Source organism: Pyrgilauda ruficollis, unplaced genomic scaffold (assembly GCF_017590135.1).
Source record: "Pyrgilauda ruficollis isolate IOZ18807 unplaced genomic scaffold, ASM1759013v1 scaffold221, whole genome shotgun sequence".
In the NCBI taxonomy this organism is placed as follows: Eukaryota; Metazoa; Chordata; class Aves; order Passeriformes; family Passeridae; genus Pyrgilauda; species Pyrgilauda ruficollis.
In genome coordinates this window covers 79,188-100,069 of record NW_024521540.1, presented here as the reverse complement: position 1 = coordinate 100,069, position 20,882 = coordinate 79,188, and the positions used below count along the sequence as shown (strand labels likewise).

The 20,882-nt window shown below is 50.0% G+C and overlaps 1 protein-coding gene across 1 annotated transcript in view; it reads left to right on the top strand.

The window, feature by feature from the left end:
- Positions 1-11,744, top strand: part of LOC121354184 (protein shisa-6-like) — a 30,972-nt gene extending 19,228 nt beyond the window's left edge. The window contains exon 3 of the mRNA XM_041468611.1: positions 11,591-11,744. Coding sequence (XP_041324545.1) covers positions 11,591-11,712 — 122 coding nt within the window. The 3' untranslated portion in view covers positions 11,713-11,744. The remainder of the gene's footprint in view (positions 1-11,590) is intronic.
- Positions 11,745-20,882: the final 9,138 nt, after the last annotated feature.

Sequence of the window (20,882 nt, the reverse complement as noted above, 5' to 3'; positions counted from 1 at the left end):
CCTCCAGAAATTTGCTTTTTGACACAGTGAAGAATGAAATCTTTATAAGCACATTGTGTGTGTTGGGCCTCTCCTGGCTGCTGATTGCTGATCCTATCACACTCCATGGAAGTGTAAACAGAGGTGAGGAGCTGGAAGCAGAGCTCCATTCGAGTGTGCCAGAATCAGTGAACTCCCCTCCCCTCTCTCTGGACCCCTGCCCAGACACTGCAACTCACTCTGTGCTCTGCTTCCACCTCACTCAGCTGGGTTATTTTCACTTTAAACTGCACAAAAATGTGCAGGAGCAGAGGCTGGCTGCCTTGTCCTTGTCACTGTCACCCGAGCAGCGAGCTGCAGAGGGGCCCAGTGGGCACAGCAGAGCAGAGCCCAGGGGCTGGCAGGGAGCTGGCATCAGCTCAGCTCGCAGAGGGTGACAGTGGCACTCACCTTTCTGAACAGAGATACATAATTCTACCTCACAGGTGTTTTTTTTCCTGGAGAAGCACAGAGAGAAGAAGACAAAACAATTCTTATCTCTGCTCGCTGCTCCTGTTGTTTTTGCACGTGTGGAATGTGTTGGGGGATTGTTTACCTGAAGTGATTTGGTCAGTTGGGTTCTGCTGAGGATTGCTTTGTTTCCTTGGCCAGTTGGCTCAGAGCTGTGTCCTGGCTGTCTCCAGACAGTCACAGGTTTTTCTTTATAGTATTCTAGTATAGAATAGTATGGAATATTCTAGTACAGAATATATATATATATATATTTCTATTATAGTATAGTATTCCTTAATATAGTACAGTATAATGCAATATAATATAGTGTAATAAATAGAATAGTTTAATGAAGCAATTGTTCAGCATTCTGAATGGAGTCAGATGCCAGCCATGCCCCCAGCAGAGCAGTGCCCGCGGGCTCTGGGGGCTCTCAGGGCCCCTTGGCATGCAGAACCAGCTCAGCCTGCAGAGGTGGCAGTGCTGGGGAGCTGCCCGGGGTGAGTGAGGAGTGCCTCACCTGAGCTCAGGTGTGGAGCTCTCACAGACCTCGCCCAGGGGATCTGGGAGCCTTTCCCAGCACAAGGCACTGCAGAAGCCTCTGGAAAGCTGGCTGATGGGGTGTGCTCCAGCAGCACACCCCGGAGGGCTCAGCCAGGGCCTGTCCCTGCCTGCTCTCAGCCCAGAGCTGAGGACAACACTTTGCCTTCCCCTTTCTTGCAGCAGATTTTTCTACCTGGGGCAGCTCGTCCACAGCCCATGTCTCCAGGGCATTCCCTCCTCCTGGCACGTGCTAAGGGGATTTTCTGGAGGTTTTCTCTAAGCTGGCACACAGCAGGAAGGTTTGGCTCATGCTGAGGATGATTTTATGGTCTGCAAAAAATTTTTATCCTTGGTGCAGGCTGTGTTTCTTTCTGGCCCTTCAGCCACGTTGGGAATTGAGTGGTTCCTGCCTCACTTCCCCTTCCCTGGAGCTTTAATACCCTCAGACCCTCTGACTTGTTGTGGGCACCTGAAAGGCTCCCCAGGGTTATTTATTGGAGCAGCCCTAAGAGGGAAGGATGCCCTCCTCCAGGAAAGGACACATCAGCCCGTGCTGTTTGATTTAAAATATTTCAGGAGGAAGGGAAAGGGAGTACATCTGTCACAATCTCACTTACAATCAGTGAAGTTAATGGAAAGATTCCTTCTGACTCTCCTGGGCTTTGGACAAGGCTCTGTGCTGCAACATTAGCAAATAATGAAGTTCACATCTCATCAAATCCTCCTCAGGAAAATAACTCTAAAATATGTGGCTGGCCTTTTGCAGCTCTCTCCCAGATCTGTCCCTGGTTTGTCAGCTGTGCCAACACCTCTGTCTCTGGTGGTAAATTATTTTTGTGGATAAGAGCTGCTCTCTAAAAGACCCCCCCACAGATGTTCCACCGCTGCCAGTCCCAGGGGCTGCCCCAGGGCTCAGAGAGGCCCCTCCCAAAATCACTGAGGTAAATATTGAATATCCAGAACGTGGCTTTCAGTGTCTGCCAGCTGCAGGAATGCATGGAACCTGAGAATCTCCTGAGCTGGATGCACGAGGATTTGAGTCCAGCCCAGGGATTTGAGTCCAGCCCAAGGATTTGAGTCCAGCCCAGGGACTGTGAGTCCAGCCCAGGGATTGTGGGTCCAGCCCAGGGATTGTGGGTCCCTGCCCAGCAATCCCACCCTGGGCATCCCTGGATGTCCAAACTCTCCTGGAGCTCTGGCAGCCTCGGGGCCGTGCCCATTCCCTGGACAGCCTGGGCAGTGCCAGCACCCTCTGGGGAAGAACCTTTCCCTGAAATCCATCCCAAACTCCCCAGGCCCAGCTCCAGCCATTCCCTGGGTCTGTCCCTGTCCCAGAGCAGAGGTGGAGCTGCCCCTGGGGAGCTGTGCCCTCTCTGCCTCCCCCCTGGCAGTGCTGTCCTCTCCCTCTTAGGCTGCTCTCTGTGTGTTTCTCCTCCCTGGTGCCCATCCCAGAGGCACAGGGGTGGCCCTGCAGCCCGCCAGGTGTGGCACAGCTGGAGAAGCTGTCCTGTCCCAGCTGCTCTGCTGTCCCTGGCTCTGTGCCCTCAGCAGCACCTGGAGGTGGATGTGGCTCCTCTCAGCTCTCCTCTGGCCTGACAGGACCCTGAGTGGGTTTGTCCACCAAAGGACTCGGGTGGGGATCAGTGTGGGGTCTGACAGTGCTGCTGGGAGGGAGTGGAGAGCTGGAGTGGGGGTGGGACAGGCTGAGATGCTGTGGAACGTTCTGGAATGCAGCAGGGTGATGGTGTGGCACCATGGCTGTCACTCACATCTGTGAGGTCACCCTGTCCCCCAGGAGCTGTCGGTGACCCAGGACAGTGCCAGCAGCCCCGAGGAGCAGCCCCAGCACTCCTGTCCTGGCACAGAGCCTGGACTTTGCCGGAGAAGCTGCCAGGGGCTGGGGCTGGATCCTTCCCAGGCTGTGGCATCTGGACTGGCACTGAGGCAGAGGGGCTCTGTGTGCCCCTGGCTGGGCAGGGCAGGCAGGACAGGGCGTGGGTAGCAGTGCCAGCGAGCAGTGTGCTGATCTGGGGGAGTGAGAACCGAAAAAGCCATTAGGACCTGCCAGAGCCCTGTTAGAATCCACAAGGACCTCCTCCTTTCAAGCTGTGCAGGTCAGCCAGAAGGACAAATGTTCTCTGCAGAAGAACCCAGAGACCTGGAGGGCTTTGGTGCTGCCCTGCTTGGGCCTGAGCTCAGTGTGAGCCATGGCATCATTAAAGCTGGGAAAGGCCTCCCAGGCCACCAAGGCACACTCCCCGAGGAGCTGCTTTGCTGCCCCGTGCTCACCTGGACTCCGGCACTTTGGGGAGTGCTGAGCTCTTCCCACAAGCACAAACCCTGCTCCTCGAGCTCCTGCTGTCCCCCGTGGGCTGTGCTGCTGCTCTCCCACTGCTCCAGTGCCTGGCTGACCCCTGAGGAGCTGCCAGCCCTGGTCCCTCCCTGGGGACCTGTGCTGCTGGCACAGGCAGCTGCCAGCCCTGTTCAGTGGCAGGTGACACCTGTGAACATCACTCTAACATAATTGTCACAGTGATCCTTGGTGGAGCTGATGAAATATTTACCTGGCAGCAGCTGTCAGGCCATTAATGTTTCACTGGCTGCTGCCAGCCCGCTCCTGATTTACGCTCCTGAATTGTTGATGAGCTTTAATTGCACTGCCCTCTCCCATCAGGGCTTTGCTGGGGCACTTGCAACTAGCCACAGCTCCTCTGCCCTGCTCCTGAGGGCACCCCTGGGACAGGGCAGGGCTGGCAGAGCACTGACCCCTCCCCAGTGCCCCCATCCCACCCCTCCAGCGTGGCCTGGGGTCCCCAGTGCCACCCTGCTGTGTGACAGGCTCAGGGCATGTGGCACTGCTGTCCCCAAGCTCACACCCTGGGGACTCTGCACCCGGTTTGGGGACAGCAGCAGCATTCAGAGTGGCTCCTTTCACCTTGGGTGCTCCCTGAGGGGTGCTGAGGCGCAGGACAGAGTCCAGGTGTGCCTCTGGGGGATGAGAATCCTGCCCAGGACAGGTCTCCTCTGTCCTGCAGGCCACCAGCTCCGCAGCTGCTCAGGGAAGCAGCTCCTGCTCCTAGGGCACCTTGCTCTCCTTGACCTATTTGCTCATTACCTCCACAAATGTGATTTTGATTAAGGAATTTTCCTAAGTAATTACTCTGGCATTAGCAATCCAGACAGACAGAAAATAGTCCAAAAAGCAAGGTGGCCTGGTGTCTGCCCTGGAGGCTCTTCTGAGGGAGGGGAGCAAAACCAGCCCTGCAGGGCAGCTGGACACAGCTCTGGCCACTGAGGGTTGGTCTGGGACTCCATGATCCTCTGATTCCATGACTCTGTAATTCTACGATTCCACAATTTCATAAGTCTGTGATTCCATGATTCTATGATTCCATGTTTCTCTGATTCTACAGTTCCATGTTTCTATGACTCCATGATTCCATGATTCCACAATTCCATGATTCTATGACTCCATGATTCCATGATTCTCTGATTCTACAATTCCATGATCCTACTACTCTGTGATTCCCTGATTCTGCAATTCCATGTTTCTATGGTTCCACGTTTCCATGTTTCTATGATTCCACAGTTCTATGATTCTCAATTCCATGTTTCTATGACTCCATAATTCTGTAATTCTACGATTCTACAATTCCATAAGTCTGTGATTCCATGTTTCTGTGATTCCATGTTTCTATGATTCCACGTTTCCATGATTCCATGTTTCTATGATTCTACAGTTCCATGTTTCTATGACTCTGTGGTTCCATGTTTCTGTGATTCCATATTTCTATGATTTCACGTTTCCATGATTCCATGTTTCTATGATTCTCAATTCCATGTTTCTATGACTCTGTGATTCCATGATTCTGTAATTCTTCAATACCATGACTCCATGATTCTGTAATTCTTCAATTCCCTGACTCCACGATTCCATGATTCTGTAATTCTTCAATTCCCTGACTCCACGATTCCATGATTCTGTAATTCTTCAATTCCCTGACTCCACGATTCCATGATTCTGTAATTCTTCAATTCCCTGACTCCACGATTCCATGATTCTGTAATTCTTCAATTCCCTGACTCCACGATTCCATGATTCTGTAATTCTTCAATTCCCTGACTCCACGATTCCATGATTCTGTAATTCCACAATTCCATGACTCCACGATTCCACGACTCAGACAACAGCAATTGTCCCACAGCAGAAGGGGCCAAGGCTGGGAGGCACAGGAATACTGGTGTCACCTTTAGGATGAAATCAGCTGGCCGAGTTCCTCCTGAGAGAGAAATTCCCTGGTAAACAGAGGCAGCGCTCCCTTTCTGCAGGAATCTCCCTCAGCCTCAGCAGCTCTGGGCAGCGCTGCCAAACACACAGGGACTCACTCCAAGGCCTGGGCAGGACAGCATAAATATCCCTCTGGTTAATTTTGGGTGCCATCATCCATCAGTGGCCGGCTGGTGCCATTTAGCTCCTCGCCACCTCCTGACAGCACAGCAGGGCAGCATTCCCGTGGGAATGTCACGTTTTCTTCTTGCCAGCTGCACGTTCAGGTGAAGGAAGGGTGTCCATGTGGGGACAGAGGTGGGCAGGGCAGCATTCCCATGGGAATGTCACTTTTTTTTTTTTCTAGCTTCAGGTTCAGGTGAAGAAAGGGTGTCCATGTGGGGACAGAGGTGGGCAGGGCAGCATTCCCATGGGAATGGTACTTTTTTTTTTTTTCTAGCTGCAGGTTCAGGTGAAGGAAATCTGCAAAGTCTGCCCCAAGATCCCCCAGTTCCTGAATCCCCCCATGTTTAGCAGGGAAATTTTTTGCAGTTTTACACAATTCCTGTAAATTTTACCCCATGATCCCCCAATTCCTGAATCTCCCCATGTTTAGCATGGAAATTTTGTGCTGTTTTACAGAATTCCTGCAAAGTCTGCCCCAAGATCCCGCAGTTCCTGAATCCCCCCACGTTTAGCAGCCTGGGTGGCTCAGCTGTCCCTCTGGGAGCTGGGATTTGTGGTCGCAGGCTCTGGATCCAGCTCATCCTGGCAGAGACCAGCTCAGTCCCCCCTGGGTGTGGTGGGGGATGCTCCCCTCGCAGCCTGGCCCCCCTCAGCTCCCGGGGGGCTGAAGAGGACCCAGAGCTGCCACGCAGGGCCAGGGCTGATGTGGAGACCCAGTTTCCCTGGGATGGTGTCTGAGGCAGCTCTGGACAGCTTTAGTGGTGCACACTGAGCCTCCCAAGGCTCTCTGATATCAGGGAATGTTTATCTCTTCCTTAAAGCCCTGCTGGGGCAGTCACCCCTCAATATTCTCCCCCCAGGTGAGAAGAGCAGGTTGTGCCTCCCTTCTGCTCTACCCTGGAACCCTAGGAGGTGTGATCAGCTCTCCCTTTGCCCTTAATCACTTTCCCTAGCCTACATAATTAAATTCCACCAGGTATTGCAGCTAATTTTTTTAAGGAGCTCCCAATGAACAAAAGCCAGTTCGGTCGCAGGCGGACAGAACAAATTAATTAGGAGGGGAATATTAGCCCCTCTCTAAATGAGATTCCAGCAGAAGCAGCACAGCTTGGCCGGGCTCCCCAGCCCCTGAGCTCAGCTCCAGGGGTGCAGAGTGCTCAGGGAGGGGATGGGGCCTGGAGCAGCCAGGAGTGCTGAAGCCACTCCTGGGATTCATCCCACAGCAAAGCACAGGGAGCTGCTGGTGCTGAGCCTCATCAGAGGAGAGGCTGGGCCAGCAGATTCCTTCAGTGTGCCCTGGGCATGGCTCCCTGGCCTCTCCCTGCCAGTCTGACACCAGTAAAATTACTTGGGTGTGGGGTTGTGAGGGTCTTAGGATAAGGGAAGAGAATCTGACTCCATGTTTTTAGAAGGCTGATATATTATTATATTATATTATATCATATTATATTATATTATATTAATTATATTACATTACATTATATATTATATTATATTATATTATATTATATTATATTATATTATATCCCATCCAGAGGGGTTTGAGCTGCAGAATATCTGTAGGACATGGAAAAATCAGATATTCCCTGCTCTGATCTGGAATCCATCCCGTTCACGTCTGACAGCTCACCCCAAGGACCACTGAACTCCTTCCAGTTGCTTTTTTTGTGCACATTTTCACGTCCTGGGCAGGCAGCAGTGCCAGGAGGATGGTGTTAAACAGGCAAAGCTCAGTGCTGGAGCCCCACTGGGCTCTTTGTGACAAGTGTCAGAGGTGCCAGCTGGCTCCTGCTTTCTGGGTGCTTTGGAGAAGGAACATGGGCACATTTGGTGTCCCAGTGGCAGCCCTGGGATGTCCCTCCTCACTCTAATCTCTGCTAATCTGCACCCCAAGAGAAGCTCCCAGGTGCCTGATGTGGCTGCAAACGCTCCCTTCCAACTGGTAGCTGTGTCTGACAGCCCCAAATTTCCCAAATTGGGAGGGGTGAGGTGTCCCTGGGCACCTCTGGGGGCAGGAATCCCCGGGTTTGGGTCTGGAGCTGAGCCTCCCTGGCATTCCAAGGCAGGACAGGGGGTGGTGCAGAGCAAGCTGCAAACACCTCCCAGCCCTTCTGGCAGCTCCTGCACTTGGGCTGTTCTCTGTGTGAAACTGCCCCAAAAGGATCTGTTATGTGTAAAACTGCCCCAAAAGGATCTGTTATGTGTAAAACTGCCCCAAAAGGATCTGTTATGTGTATTATGTCAGATCTTACTGGTTGACAATACATTCCCACTCAGTTCACTGGTCAGTACTATTGTATAGATCATAATTTATAGGATTATTGTTATTATTATTATTATTATTAGTGTCAGATCTTATTGGTTGACAACACATTCCCACTCAGTTAATTGGTCACTACATGGTATTGTGCATATCTATCAAACTTCTGTGTTTTTAGTTCAGTTTACAATTTTTTTTCTACTAATTCTCATGGGACAGATCTTATTGTTTATCCAGGTGTATTTGTTTTTCACCCCAGGAATAGATTGTTGTGTAAAGGAACTTTATTTCTCAAGCTGTTTTCGTATGAGAACTTGCAAACTGCCCTTAGAAATGACAGGCTGGATATTAATTTAGCAGAGCAGGCCTGATTTTATGAGGTCTTTGTTTTGTAATTTCTTTACCTGTTTGCAACAGAAGTGAAATTCCACCTTGTTTCAGTCTCTGCTGGGAATTTGGAGCTGTGCTGATCTTCCTGGGGCAGGGGAAGTGTCCCTGCCATGGCAGGGGTGGCACTGGGTGGACTTTAAGGTCCCTTCCAGCCCAAACCATCCTGTAATTCAATGAAAAAACCCTGAAATCTGAAATAAAATGAAAATCACTCCATCTACACTGCTTCCTCAAGGAATTTGAAAGGAATTTTTCGAGGTAACACTGAGGTTCAGCCTGGGCTGGGGGAAGATCTGGGATGAGTTCCAGGAGCTCCTTCCCAGCCCGTGGCACAGGCAGCTCCATCAGCTCACGGCTGAGCCCCTCTGGCAGCTCTGCAAGGGCTCCCAGCACCTCGGGGAGAGGCAGAAAGGAGGAAAAGTGGAGAAGGAAATGGGGAATTTCCCTGTCTGTGCTCCCCTCTGCTCTGCTGGGCATTTGGGATTGCTCCAAGGGACCCTTCACTTCCAGTGGGAAACGCCCTGCTCAGGATAGGATTGTGGCAAATAAATTGAATAACAACACCCCCCAGCAGTCCCCAGGCCCCTCTGAAAGGAAAAATCACTCCCAGAAATCTCCCACAGTTTTGCAAGGCTGAAAGAAATGATCACAAGTGAGCAGAGAGAAAAAAAAAAAAAAAAAAAAAAAAAAAAAAAAAAAAAAAAAAAAAAAACAAACCAAAAAGCAGACGTAGCATCCTGTAATATATCCGTGGAAAAGGAAAAGTCATGCTGCTTGAAGTCTGCAAATTTGAGTTTCTCCTGGGAAAATGTAACTCCTGTTCAAATGCTAATGGCTCGTTATCACAGGGATGTTTTAATTGAACTACAATGTTCCATAAGCAGGGGCAGAGCAAGGTTCAGAGAGCAAATGGCTGATGAAGAATCCTCAATCTGCCAGTAAATGTTTGCTTTTTTATAAACTTCCCCTTCTTGATGTGTCTTAAGCAGGTTCTCCAGAGGGAATTGTAAAAGGCAGCTGGTTTCAGCTGGAGGTAGCAGCAATATTTGTGTGGCTCTTTTATCCTGGTTTAAACCAGGGAATTTATGGCACTGCTCGAGTGGCTGGTCCTGAGAGCACAGAAATTCCTGGGACAGGAGCAAAAATTGCCTCGTTGGACAGCAGAGATGCAGCACATTTTAGAGGAGTGATAGAGAAAAAGGAAATCCAGTGGGGCACTGCAGCCCCAGAGCATCTCTGGAGGCTCCTCAGCACCAGCACAGACATCTCATGGATCACAAACAATTCCAGAGCTCTGCCTCCTTTCCCAGGAATCCAGAACAGAGCTTGCAGGAGGGAGGCAGGAGGAGAAGGGACAGAACCCACCGTGTTTGCCATGGGAGCAGAAAATCCTTCTTTCTTTATTCTGGATGCTCTTCTCAGGGAATTTCTGGGGGATGGCCCCTCACTGAGAGGTTTTTGCCACCACCTGGCATTGCCACAGCTGTGAGAAGGAAACTGGGAGCTGCCAGCACTCCCAGAGCTGTGGGAACACCGTGTGTGTGTTTGCTGACATTTCCAGGGAGCACTGGGCTGACCTTGGCCAGAAAAAGCCCGTGTGGGAAGGGAGTGGGCTGGTTTCTCTATTAGAATCTTTGTCACAAGTGTCAGCACCTCCTGCCTGCCCTGGGAGCTCCTCTGAGGCTCTCCAGACCCATCCCAGGCTGGCAGAGCCTGTGCCAGCCTCTCCTGGCCTGGCACCTGCTGGGGATGGGGCTGCAGCCTGCTCAGACCCGATGGGGAGAACAGGGGGGCTCAGGTGAGACCCCACCTGCAGAGACCCCACCTGCAGAGACCGGAGCACCTGGGACAGGGGGAGGTGTCCCTGGGACAGGGGGAGGTGTCCCTGCCCCGGCAGGGGTGGCACTAGGTGGACTTTGAGGTCCCTTCCAGCCCAACCCATTCCATGATTCTGTGACATTTGGGGACCTTGGGGGGCAGGTGGGTGCTGGCCTAACCCACTACCCTCTTCTGGGACTCTGGGGACAGTGAGTGACTGCAGGGGAAACAGGGAACTTCCAAAGCCTCTCTCATTCCCAAGGTGTTGCCAGAGAGCCTGAAATGGGGTGGGAACAAGCAGATTTGGTGTCAGGCTGTGCAAAGCAGAGAGGGGCTGTGGAACAGCCAGGGCCGGGCAGGACAGAGCCCCAGCTGACCCCACCTGCAGCCTGGAAGCCCCCCTGCTCCTGCCCAGCGCTGCCCACCCAGCTCTGCCCCAGCCCAGCACCTTCTGCCACCCCAGCTCGGGCAGGAAATCAGGGAAAAGTGGAATTTCCCTGGGATTCATCCCTGCAGCCCCCCAGGCTGCCCCCCTTTCCCTCCCCCTGCACCTTCCTTATCTCTGCCTCATCCTGGAATAATAGGAACAGAAAAATTAACAACATGGAAAAGGGAGGAGATGATAAAGAGTATCTGAAAAATCATCTGTGTCCTCATTTCACAGCTGTGCACGGTAACACGGAGGCAGGCTGCTTTTTTTTTTTTTTTTTTTCCCTTTATTAATGTATTAAAATATTAAAAGGCTGGGTGTCTCTTGAACCTACAGTGTTGTCAGGGACTGGGAAAGCTCTGACGAGTCTTTTGAGGAGGCTTGAGGTGCTGTCCCAACCCCCAAATTTGCTGTGCTGCTGTTATGGGGACATGGGGACAGCCTGGGCAGGGGGACATCGCACCTGGGGACAAACCCCTGCCACCTGGGGGCCCTCAGGGGGACGATCTCTGATCCCCTTTGGGACCAGGCCTTGGGGAGCAAAGCAGGGTCTGAGCCAGGAATGAGACAATTTCAGAAAACTGGCATTTTGGTGCTTTCCCTCTCCGATTCTGCTCCCTCCTGGGCAATTTCCAACACGTGCAGTTGTTCCTCTTCGAAAATCTTTGCCAGCAAAGAATTCAGGCTTTGATGTTGCTGCAGGTGTTGTTTTCTGGGCCGCTCTCGGGGTGCCTTTAATTGTGCAGTGTGTGTGAGGGTGACAGAAAGGCTGTTTAGCACATATATAAATAAAATAAAAAGAAAATTAAATAGAAATATAAATAATATAAATGTAAATATTAAATATATAGATCTGTGTATAGAAATATATAAATGTAAAATATATTAATACAATTATTATAATAATATGTCTATACTATTATTAGTTTATTATAATATCATTATTACATAATATATATATAAATATATAGCGAAATATACACATATTAAAATATATGTACATATATAAATATATATGGAAATGTATGACTATAAATATATCACAAATAGAAATATAAAATATAAAATATAAAATATAAAATATAAAATAACATATATTATATTATATATTTGTATTATTATATATTATATATTAAATTTAAATATAAATATATACATATATATATAGATGTATGTGCACAGACAGAGTGACTGAAGGTGTCTTTGCTCCCTTTTCCTTTTCCAGGTCACTATGGAAAGGATCTTTATCGCAGTGGAGGGCCAGATCTCCACAATTTCATCTCCTCCGGGTTTGTCACGTTAGGAAGAGGACACACGAAGGGTACAGTGGAAACCATTTTTTGCTAAATAAACCGAAACGATTGTTTGAAATCCGAAGCTCGGAGCTGGGCAGCCCGGGAGGCGCGGGCAGGGTCGGTGCTGGGCTGGGGCAGGACCTGCGGGTCCTGGCAGGGCGGTACAGGCTCCCCCGGGCTGTGCAGTGGCTCTGCTCCTGCGGCTTTGTGTTTTCCTGGCTGCTCCAGAGGGGAGGGCAGGCAGTGACCACTTCCAGACTGTGGGGCTGGAGTTCCTCCCTTTGACTTCTGGGCTTTTATTTTAGTTATTTCTTTATTTAGATGGTGGGGGGAACGGGGGGGTTGCGACGAATATTTTATAAAATTATTTCTTTTTAGCTCCTGAAGCCTATATTTTCTGTGTTCCTATAATCTGTGATATAATGTACAAACAGCAAACCACAAAGAATCTCCATATGCTGCTGTGTGTATGTTCTGTGTACATGTACTGTATATAAATATCTGTGCAGAGACAGCTTGAACACAAAGCACCCAACATCCAGGGCGTTCTGGTGCCACCAGAGCCACCTCCTGGTGCCACCACAACCCCAGGCAGCGCTCCCTGGTGACGCTGTGGCCTGTCTGGTGAGTTTCCCTGGTGTACAGAAGTGTTCGGAGTGTCCTTCCACCGGTGGCCTGGCTGTGACACACCGGGGGTGCACGTGCCATTCCTGTCCCCTTCTGTGTCCCCAAGACTGCTGTACTCCCCCAGACACAATGTATGTGGAGACTCCTCTCTAGAGCAATGTACTGTACGTGGAGCTGTGTCCTCGTGCTCGCCTGGTTGAACGCTCCTGTGTTGTTTCTGTGGATGACCGTGACTCACAAATGATTAAAGGACCTTGATATTTTCTTTTTTTTCTTTATTTTTTTGTTTTTTGGGTTTTTTTTCAACTACATTTTCTGCACTTTTTTCCAGTTCTCCACGGGTGTCATCCAAAGTAGTGTTGGTCCTGTAGAACTGTCAGAGAAGAAACAAATATATGTATATTGTCTGTGTATGTCTGTGTGTGCTTAAATAAAGTTTACTGAGGCTGAGGCAGCACCCGTGGGACTTGTAATCCAATCCCTGCAATCCCAGACCTGTGATCCAAAACCCTGAAATCCCAGTCCTGTAATCCAATATCCTACAATCCCAGATTTATTATTCCATCCCTGCAATCCCAGATTTGTTCTCCAATCCCTGCATTCCCAGATTTGTTCTCCAGTCCCTGCAATCCCAGATTTATGATCCAGTCCCTGCATTCCCAGATTTGTTCTCCAGTCCCTGCAATCCCAGATTTATGATCCAGTCCCTGCAATCCCAGATTTGTTCTCCAGTCCCTGCAATCCCAGTCCAGCTCTGCACAAGGGAATGGAAGCAGAGCAGCCTCAGGTGGGCTGGGAGCTGCACTGGCTCAAGGAAGGACCCACGGGTGACATTTCACACAAGGTGTCCCCATCCCAAGGGAGGTTTATGGCCATGTCCTGCCACATCAGGACATGTTTTTATACGTTTTTATATCAGGACATATTTTTTATTTTTACATGTGTTTTTAGGGTCAGGTAGCAAAGGTGCCCTAGGAGTGATGGTCCAAGGAGTGGGGTGTCCTGATAGGCTCCACCAAGCCATGGAGATCCCTGAGCAGGGCTGCAAACCCAGCCCTTTGTCTCAGGCAGGTGAGTTATCCTCACCTCACGCCCCTGAGGCACCTCCCAGGACAAAAAGGTTGCTCCCAGCTCCTTCCCAGGCGAGAAGAAAACCTCCTCTCCTCCTTTAGCTGCAAAGGCTCGGGGCTCTGCTCTCCTGTACATGGGCCAGGGGTTTCCACACCTTTTCCAGAGCACATTCCCTGTCCCTGGCAAGGGGGGACAGTGGCAGTGGGAATGCAGCCTGTTCATCCACCACAGCCCTCAGACAGGGGGTGCTTTCCAAACGGAACAAAAGGCTTTGTTCTCTGAAGAAATGAATATCCTGGCTGTTCATAGACATCGGAATGGACTGGCCTTAGAATTTACCTTTCAGCTGCCTCTAAATCCACCTGGCTTTTGAACAGTGCTGTAATGTTCATTTCCAGTTTCTTAATGGCAGATTCCCCCACTGCTGGGTGGTGAGAGTGAAGAACACCTCACACCTGCTGCAGGACCTGCTTGTGCTCCTGTGTGGCTTTGTCTTTGTCTGTGACATGACCGGATTGTCTGTCTGTGCTGTGACAGGGGGCACGTGGGGTGCCACAAAGGACTGAGGGGTTCTGTCATGGGGATTGTGCCTGAAATGGTTGGATTTGGGGAAATATTGTGTGACAAATTTCCTGAGTGCAGCTTGAAGTCACCACCCAATACCTATAAGACAGCTTCAGCTGGGGCTTCATATGAGTGGGTTCTGTGCTCTTTTGTCCTATTCCTATTGAGATGAGTGGGTTCTATGCTGTTTTATCCTATTCCTATTGAGGTGAGCAGGTTCTGTGATGTTTTCTCCTATTCCTTTTGAGATGAGCAGGTTCTGTCCTGTTTTCTCCTATTCTCATTGAGATGAGTGGGTTCTGTGCTCTTTTTTCCTATTCTCATTGAAATGAGCAAGTTCTGTCCTGTTTTCTCCTATTCCTTTTGAGATGAGCAGGTTCTGTCCTGTTTTCTCCTATTCCTTTTGAGATGAGCAGGTTCTGTCCTGTTTTCTCCTATTCTCATTGAGATGAGTGGGTTCTGTGCTCTTTTTTCCTATTCTCATTGAAATGAGCAGGTTCTGTCCTGTTTTCTCCTATTCCTTTTGAGATGAGCAGGTTCTGTCCTGTTTTCTCCTATTCCTTTTGAGATGAGCAGGTTCTGTCCTGTTTTCTCCTATTCTCATTGAGATGAGTGGGTTCTGTGCTCTTTTTTCCTATTCTCATTGAAATGAGCAGGTTCTGTCCTGTTTTCTCCTATTCCTTTTGAGATGAGCAGGTTCTGTCCTGTTTTCTCCTATTCCTTTTGAGATGAGCAGGTTCTGTCCTGTTTTCTCCTATTCTCATTGAGATGAGTGGGTTCTGTGCTCTTTTTTCCTATTCTCATTGAAATGAGCAGGTTCTGTCCTGTTTTCTCCTATTCCTTTTGAGATGAGCAGGTTCTGTCCTGTTTTCTCCTATTCCTTTTGAGATGAGCAGGTTCTGTCCTGTTTTCTCCTATTCTCATTGAGATGAGTGGGTTCTGTGCTCTTTTTTCCTATTCTCATTGAAATGAGCAGGTTCTGTCCTGTTTTCTCCTATTCCTTTTGAGATGAGCAGGTTCTGTCCTGTTTTCTCCTATTCTCATTGAGATGAGTGGGTTCTGTGCTCTTTTTTCCTATTCTCATTGAAATGAGCAAGTTCTGCTCTGTTCCAGTTCCAGCCCTTGTGTTACACCCTCCACTTCAGCCAGATAACCTCAGCCTGCCCTGGGCAGAGGGTTCTGCCCCTGCACTGCACAAAGCCAGTGAAGTTCCTCTCAATGTTTCTCTGCTCTGGGAGACACATTTTTGGTGTTTTCTCAACTGTCTTCTGTGCTGTGGCAGAACTCCAAGTGCTGAGTAATATTGAAGAGCTCATCTATTTCGGGCAGGAGACAAAGACGTGAGGCATGCCAAAGCACCATGGATACCAAAGCAGCAGATTCACACGTCTGCCATGCCCAGCCTGGGCAGGATGGGCATTCATGGCTCTGCCATGGCATTCCACTGGGCCATGCATCACTGCCTGCCATCTGAGGGCTCTGAAGCCACTCCAGTGCATGTTCTCCGAGCCATGGGCAGCTCCTCTGCTGTCAGGATGATCCAGGGGTGAATCCTGGCTCTTCAGGCTGTACAAGTCCCCGTGGCGAGGCACAGGGCAGGGCTGATCTCATCCGAGGTGAGGTAGGAGGAAGTTGGATGGTTGGTTCTGAGGTAGCAGCTTTAAATTCCGTGTGGAATTAAACACCAGCACCTCTGAGGAGTTCACAGGGAGGGCACAGGGCACCTGAGCCCCCCGAGAGGGAGGATGGATCCCACATTCCTGCGTGGGAGCAGCTCCTGCTGCTGGTGGTGCCGTGGGAGGGTTCAGTGCTCCGGGGACTCACGTGGGAGACAGGAGCCAGCTCAGCCCTCTGTGCACCAAGCTGGTTTAAATCCCAGCTTCCTCAGCCTGTTCCCAGCATCCTGACATTGCCTGTGTCCCACCCTGTGCCCTCAGGGCTCCCCAGAGCTGGGCACCCCCCCAGCCTGGAGGGGATTCACAGCCACAGGGATAAACACCCTGGAGAGGGAGCACATCCACTCCACACTGCCTGCCCCACATCATATTGCTGGGGTTTTGGGTAAAACCATATTTTTCATTTTGGTTTTGATTGTTTTTTACTCCCAGTCTCAGAGCTTGACAATAGTTTCCCAGTGGAATGGAGCTCCTGGGTTTCAGCAGTCTGGGCCAGCAGCGGGAGCTCTGGAGGGCAGATGATAACCTCTGGTCAGCACTCAACAGCTTCTTTGTTTTCCTGGTAGCTCTGCAAGAGTGTGAAAAACAGGGAGGTTATTTTCAGGAAAAAGCAGAATTTCCCAGTTGAACTGAGTGCAAGGGCAGGGGGAGTGAGGCAGGAGGAACAGGGGGGTTAGGCTCCTCTGCAGGGTCATTTCACAGGGGAAAACAGAACTGTTGCTACAACCTACTCCTTCCCTGGGAGCTTATGGCAGATCCTGGAGGAGCTGCAGAGGCAGGAAGCCTCAGGAGGAGTCAGATGTCCCCCGAGCTGCCCAAGAACTCTTCCAGGAATGGAGCCTCTCCCTCCTGGTCCGAGGCTGCTCCCAGCCAGATGCCAGTCTTTGCTGCCTGTTTATTTATGCCCAAACCTGTCTTGCCTTAAATCCAGAAAGCTCTGCCTCACTGACTGACAGCAGGGCTGGGGACATCCTGTGTCACCAGGAGCGGGTCATTTCCCCCTGGGATGTTTTGATCTCCCATCCATGGTGCTCCCTCACTGCCCATCCTTGGCTGCAGGCTGAGCAGGGTCTCTGACAGGTTCTGTATTTCAGCACTGGCAGATCTGGATGCGAACCAGTCTCGGTGCAGAAATCTCAGCTGACTGAGGATGTGGAGCTGCTGCAGGCTGGGATGCTGGGGCTGGCCCCACTGCCCCCCTGGCACACCCCAAACTGAGCCCCTTTCACAGCCACTGCCTCGGGACCCACGGGGTTGGCGCTCCATTGGCTGTAAATGTGATTCAGAGATGAGTGGGAGAGAAGAGATTTATTAATTTGCTCCTCATTAGCAGTTTGAGAGTTCTGATTCCTCCCTCCAGCAGTGCCCTGGTTCCCTGCTGCCATGGCTGGTTCCCCGTTGCTTGGCTTGCAGCTCTGTGCTCCAGCTCCTTTCCCAAAGCGCTGCTTTCTACCCTTAATTCGTTATTTTGGGGTCTTATATTACATCTGTCACAACTTCCTCGGCCCAGCACAGCTACAAAACACGCAGTGAATCAGCTCCAAGCTGGAATTTACTGCCTGCCCCCATCATTAGTAATCCACACTCGCAGCAGACTCATTAGCACAGGCGAAGGCACAACTTGGAGGATCATTTTTTTCACACCTGCACCTGTAACTTGCCGTGAATAGATTTGCAAAAATTGAGGGTTAGGTGTGCTGGGTCCTTAAACACTTGTTAGAAATGTCATCAATGGAGAGCTGTGGTGCCCCAGCCCGCTGCATCACCATGAATCACTTTCTGTTTATCCTGGATCATTCTGGGTGATTTCCATGGGTTAAGATCATCCTGATTCCAGGTGTGTGGTCTTTGTGAGGGTCCCCAGGACGAGGGAAGAGATGAATCTGACTCCATGTTCTCAGAAGGCTGATTATTATATTATATTAATCATATCATATCATATAATATCATATTTTGCATTATATTGCATTATATTGCATTATATTGTATTGTATTAAAAGAATGCTATACTAAAACTACACTAAACTATAGAGAAAGGATACATCAGAAGGCTTAACAAGAATGAATGATAAAAACTCATATCAGATAATTATTATTTACATTCCTCTCTGAGGCTTCTCAGCTTTCCAGGAGAAGGAATCCTGGTGAAAGGGATTTTTCAGAGAATATCACGGTGACACAGATGAATCCCAAGCCTTGCATATTCCCACACCTAATTGCATTGACTGGGAAATGGGATCATTGGGATGTGGAGAGGGGCCTGGGAGCTGTGCAGGAACATTCCATGACGCAACAGGACATTTCAAACCGCTCTGAATTATTTAACCTCCCTCAGCCATGGCCATTCCTCAGCAGAGTCTGGACAGCTCTGGTTTTTATAGCCTGGCATCAGCCAGGTGGGAGGAGAGGGGGATGTCGCTGTGGTCTTTTATGAAAATCCCTTTGCTAGGATTTTTCTCCTATTCCGGCATTCCATTCCATTCCATTCCATTCCTGTCCAGCTTTCTGATGGATTCTTTCTCTCTATTCTTTTTAGTATCGTTTTAGTATAGCATTTATAATATAATGTAATATAAGGTAATATAATACAATTTAATTATAATATAACATCAATATAATAGTATATAATACATAATATAATATATTATATAATATAATAATAACATAATATTATATAATATACAATATATAATACATAATATAATATAATAAATCAGCCTTCTGAAACACGGAGTCAAGATTCTCATCCCTTCCCTCGTCCTGGGACCCTCGAACACAACCACAGGGGGAAAACATTCCAGTGGCTGCAGTGCTTGGGGGGACAGCAGCAAAACCCCCTCAGTCCCTGGTGTCACCCTCTGCAAGGAGCACTGAGGCAGCAGAGCTGAGGGGCTCGTGGGCAGGAGCCTGGGCAGAGCCTTCTGGATGAGGTTCTCCTGCTGGAATCTGAACTGCAGGGAACTCTCAGAACTTTGGAAGGAAAACTTATATTTATATCCAGGATTTGAGCTGAGACCTTGGAAAAAGCTCCCAAACGGAGGTGACAGAAGCAAGAATGTGGATTTGGAGTTTAAAAGCTATGCTAAGCAGAGGAAAGTTTAGAGTTTTAGAGTTTAGGATATAGAAAAATAAAAGTAGTTACAAAGGTAACAAGAAGTTTTAGAGTGTACTACTGTAGCTTTGTGTGTCATAACAAGATTGGCTAAGAAAGCTCACAGTGTAGCATGAGTCCATAAGACAAAATATTTAAGGACTGGGTCAAAAGCATAAATATCCTTGTTGGCAGTGTTTTATTGGTCAATAAATCCTTAAAAGGTCTTGTAACCAGAGGTCTTGTGACTTTCTGAGCCATGCTGTGGGGATGTGAGCAGAATCACCCATCCTATGTAGAAGACAAGGAAAACAAATGGCAGCATCTAAAGCAACCCAGAGGTCCCATCCAAAATTCACTCCAAATTCCCACACAAGGCAGCGTGTCCCACGCTGTTGGACAGGAGCACGAGGGCTGGCAGCTGCTCTGAGAGCCTCCCTGGAGCTGCTCCTTGTCCCTTGGACAGGGACGTGGCCACAGCTGGGCACGGAGCACCCGGATCTCCGCTGCACCACCAGATCCCTGCGGCTGCTCCAGAGCCAGCTGTGGAATGCAAAGGGAGCCTTTTGTCCCCTGGAGGTCCCATTGCTCAGCCATCCACTGATTTTGGCATTTTTGACTTGGCCTGGTCAAAGGGGCTTCCCTGGGGACAAGGACAGGACTGGGGTTGTCTCTTCTTTCTCTCCTAGAGACAGTGGAAGCCAAAATCTTGTGTTTGAGGCAGGGAAAGGCCACCAGGGCCTTTCTGGGTGTGCACAGCCAGGATTACTGGGTGTTTTGGCATCTGGGAGGGCACAGGGCTTCCCTGGCTTTGTGTGTGACTGACCCAGAGCCTGGGACTCGCCTTCCCCACTGCTGAGGCCTCCAGTTCCCCTGCCAAGGTAAATCCCACAAGTTTCCACTCCACTGATTCCCATCTGCTGCATCCAGCCCTCTGCTGAGTTCCAGTCATCACCTGGAGCTCCAGAGTGGATCCCTCTCCTTTCTGTGTGCAATAACAGGGTGACAACATGAGTGACAGTGGCTGAGAGGAGAAGAAAGAAGCCCTGCCTGTTGCTGGCTGCCCTCTCACAGGGAGTCTGTCAGCTCTCGGGGATGCTTTGGCAGATCCCTTTGAAAGTTGAGCTGGGAGCTGGGGAAGAGCTGGCAGGTACAGCCCAGCTGTCTGTGAAACTGGAGCTGCAGCTGCTTGCCACGAGCTCCTCTTTGAAGAACGTGTTTTTCTCTATTTATGATCAAGAACCGTTGCATAAAGAGCCCCAATGATTTCTTGCTGTGGTGTCGCTGAGGATCTCAGGCTGCTTCTCTCCCCAAACAGGGAATTTCACCTCGATGAAGGCTCACCCTGGGGCTGGGTTATGTGCCTTTGGCAGGGCTGCACGGGCTCTTAATCCTGCTTGCCAGTTGTAAATGAGAAATTCAAATATTGTGCAAAGAACTGGAGGCTCTGGCAGCAGAGAGGGGACTTTGCAGAGGGATCTGTAATTCTGAAGCATCTGTGATCTCTTCACAACAACACGGTCAGAGTCTGGCAGATGGAGAGCTTGAGCACTCCCAGAAATCCACTGCTCCAGCAAAGCCAGTGTGTGCTGCACAGTTTGTCTGCCAAAGTTCCCTGGGAGGAACTCATCTTCATCTCCAGAGAGGTTTTGGAGCCCCAGGGCTCGGGTTTGCCTGCTCAAGGCATCCCCTTGAGGCTGCCATGGTGCTCCCATGGAGCAGAGCTGCCAGAACCCCACCGGGCAGGCTGGGCTTGGGTTAAACCTGGGATTTTCTGCCTGGCAGGGGAAAACCAGGAGCAGCTCTTTCCTCTCCTCCATGAGTGGCTGCACAGCAGAGAGCAGCATTCCAGCCCCTGGAAAGGGCTCCATGGAGCTGGGAGCCCTTGGCCTGGGCCAGACCTTCTCATGGCACTTCTTCTGGCTCCTGGAGAGTCCTGCCAGCCAGTGAATGAGCAGAGAGCTGGGGCTGCCAGTGACTCCTGTGGTGCCACACAGCCCTGGAGCACAGCCCAGAGCCACAGAGCTGAGTCCAAGCCCATTTCCTGCCAATACTGGGAGTTTGTGATGGATTTCAGTGGCCCTGCCTTGGACCTGCTGCAAAAATCAACTGGTGTGTGCAAAGCAGAGCAGCCCAGGTGCTGCTGCTCACCTGGCCCTGCTGAAAAGGGAGTCAGCAGCTCCCCTCTGAATC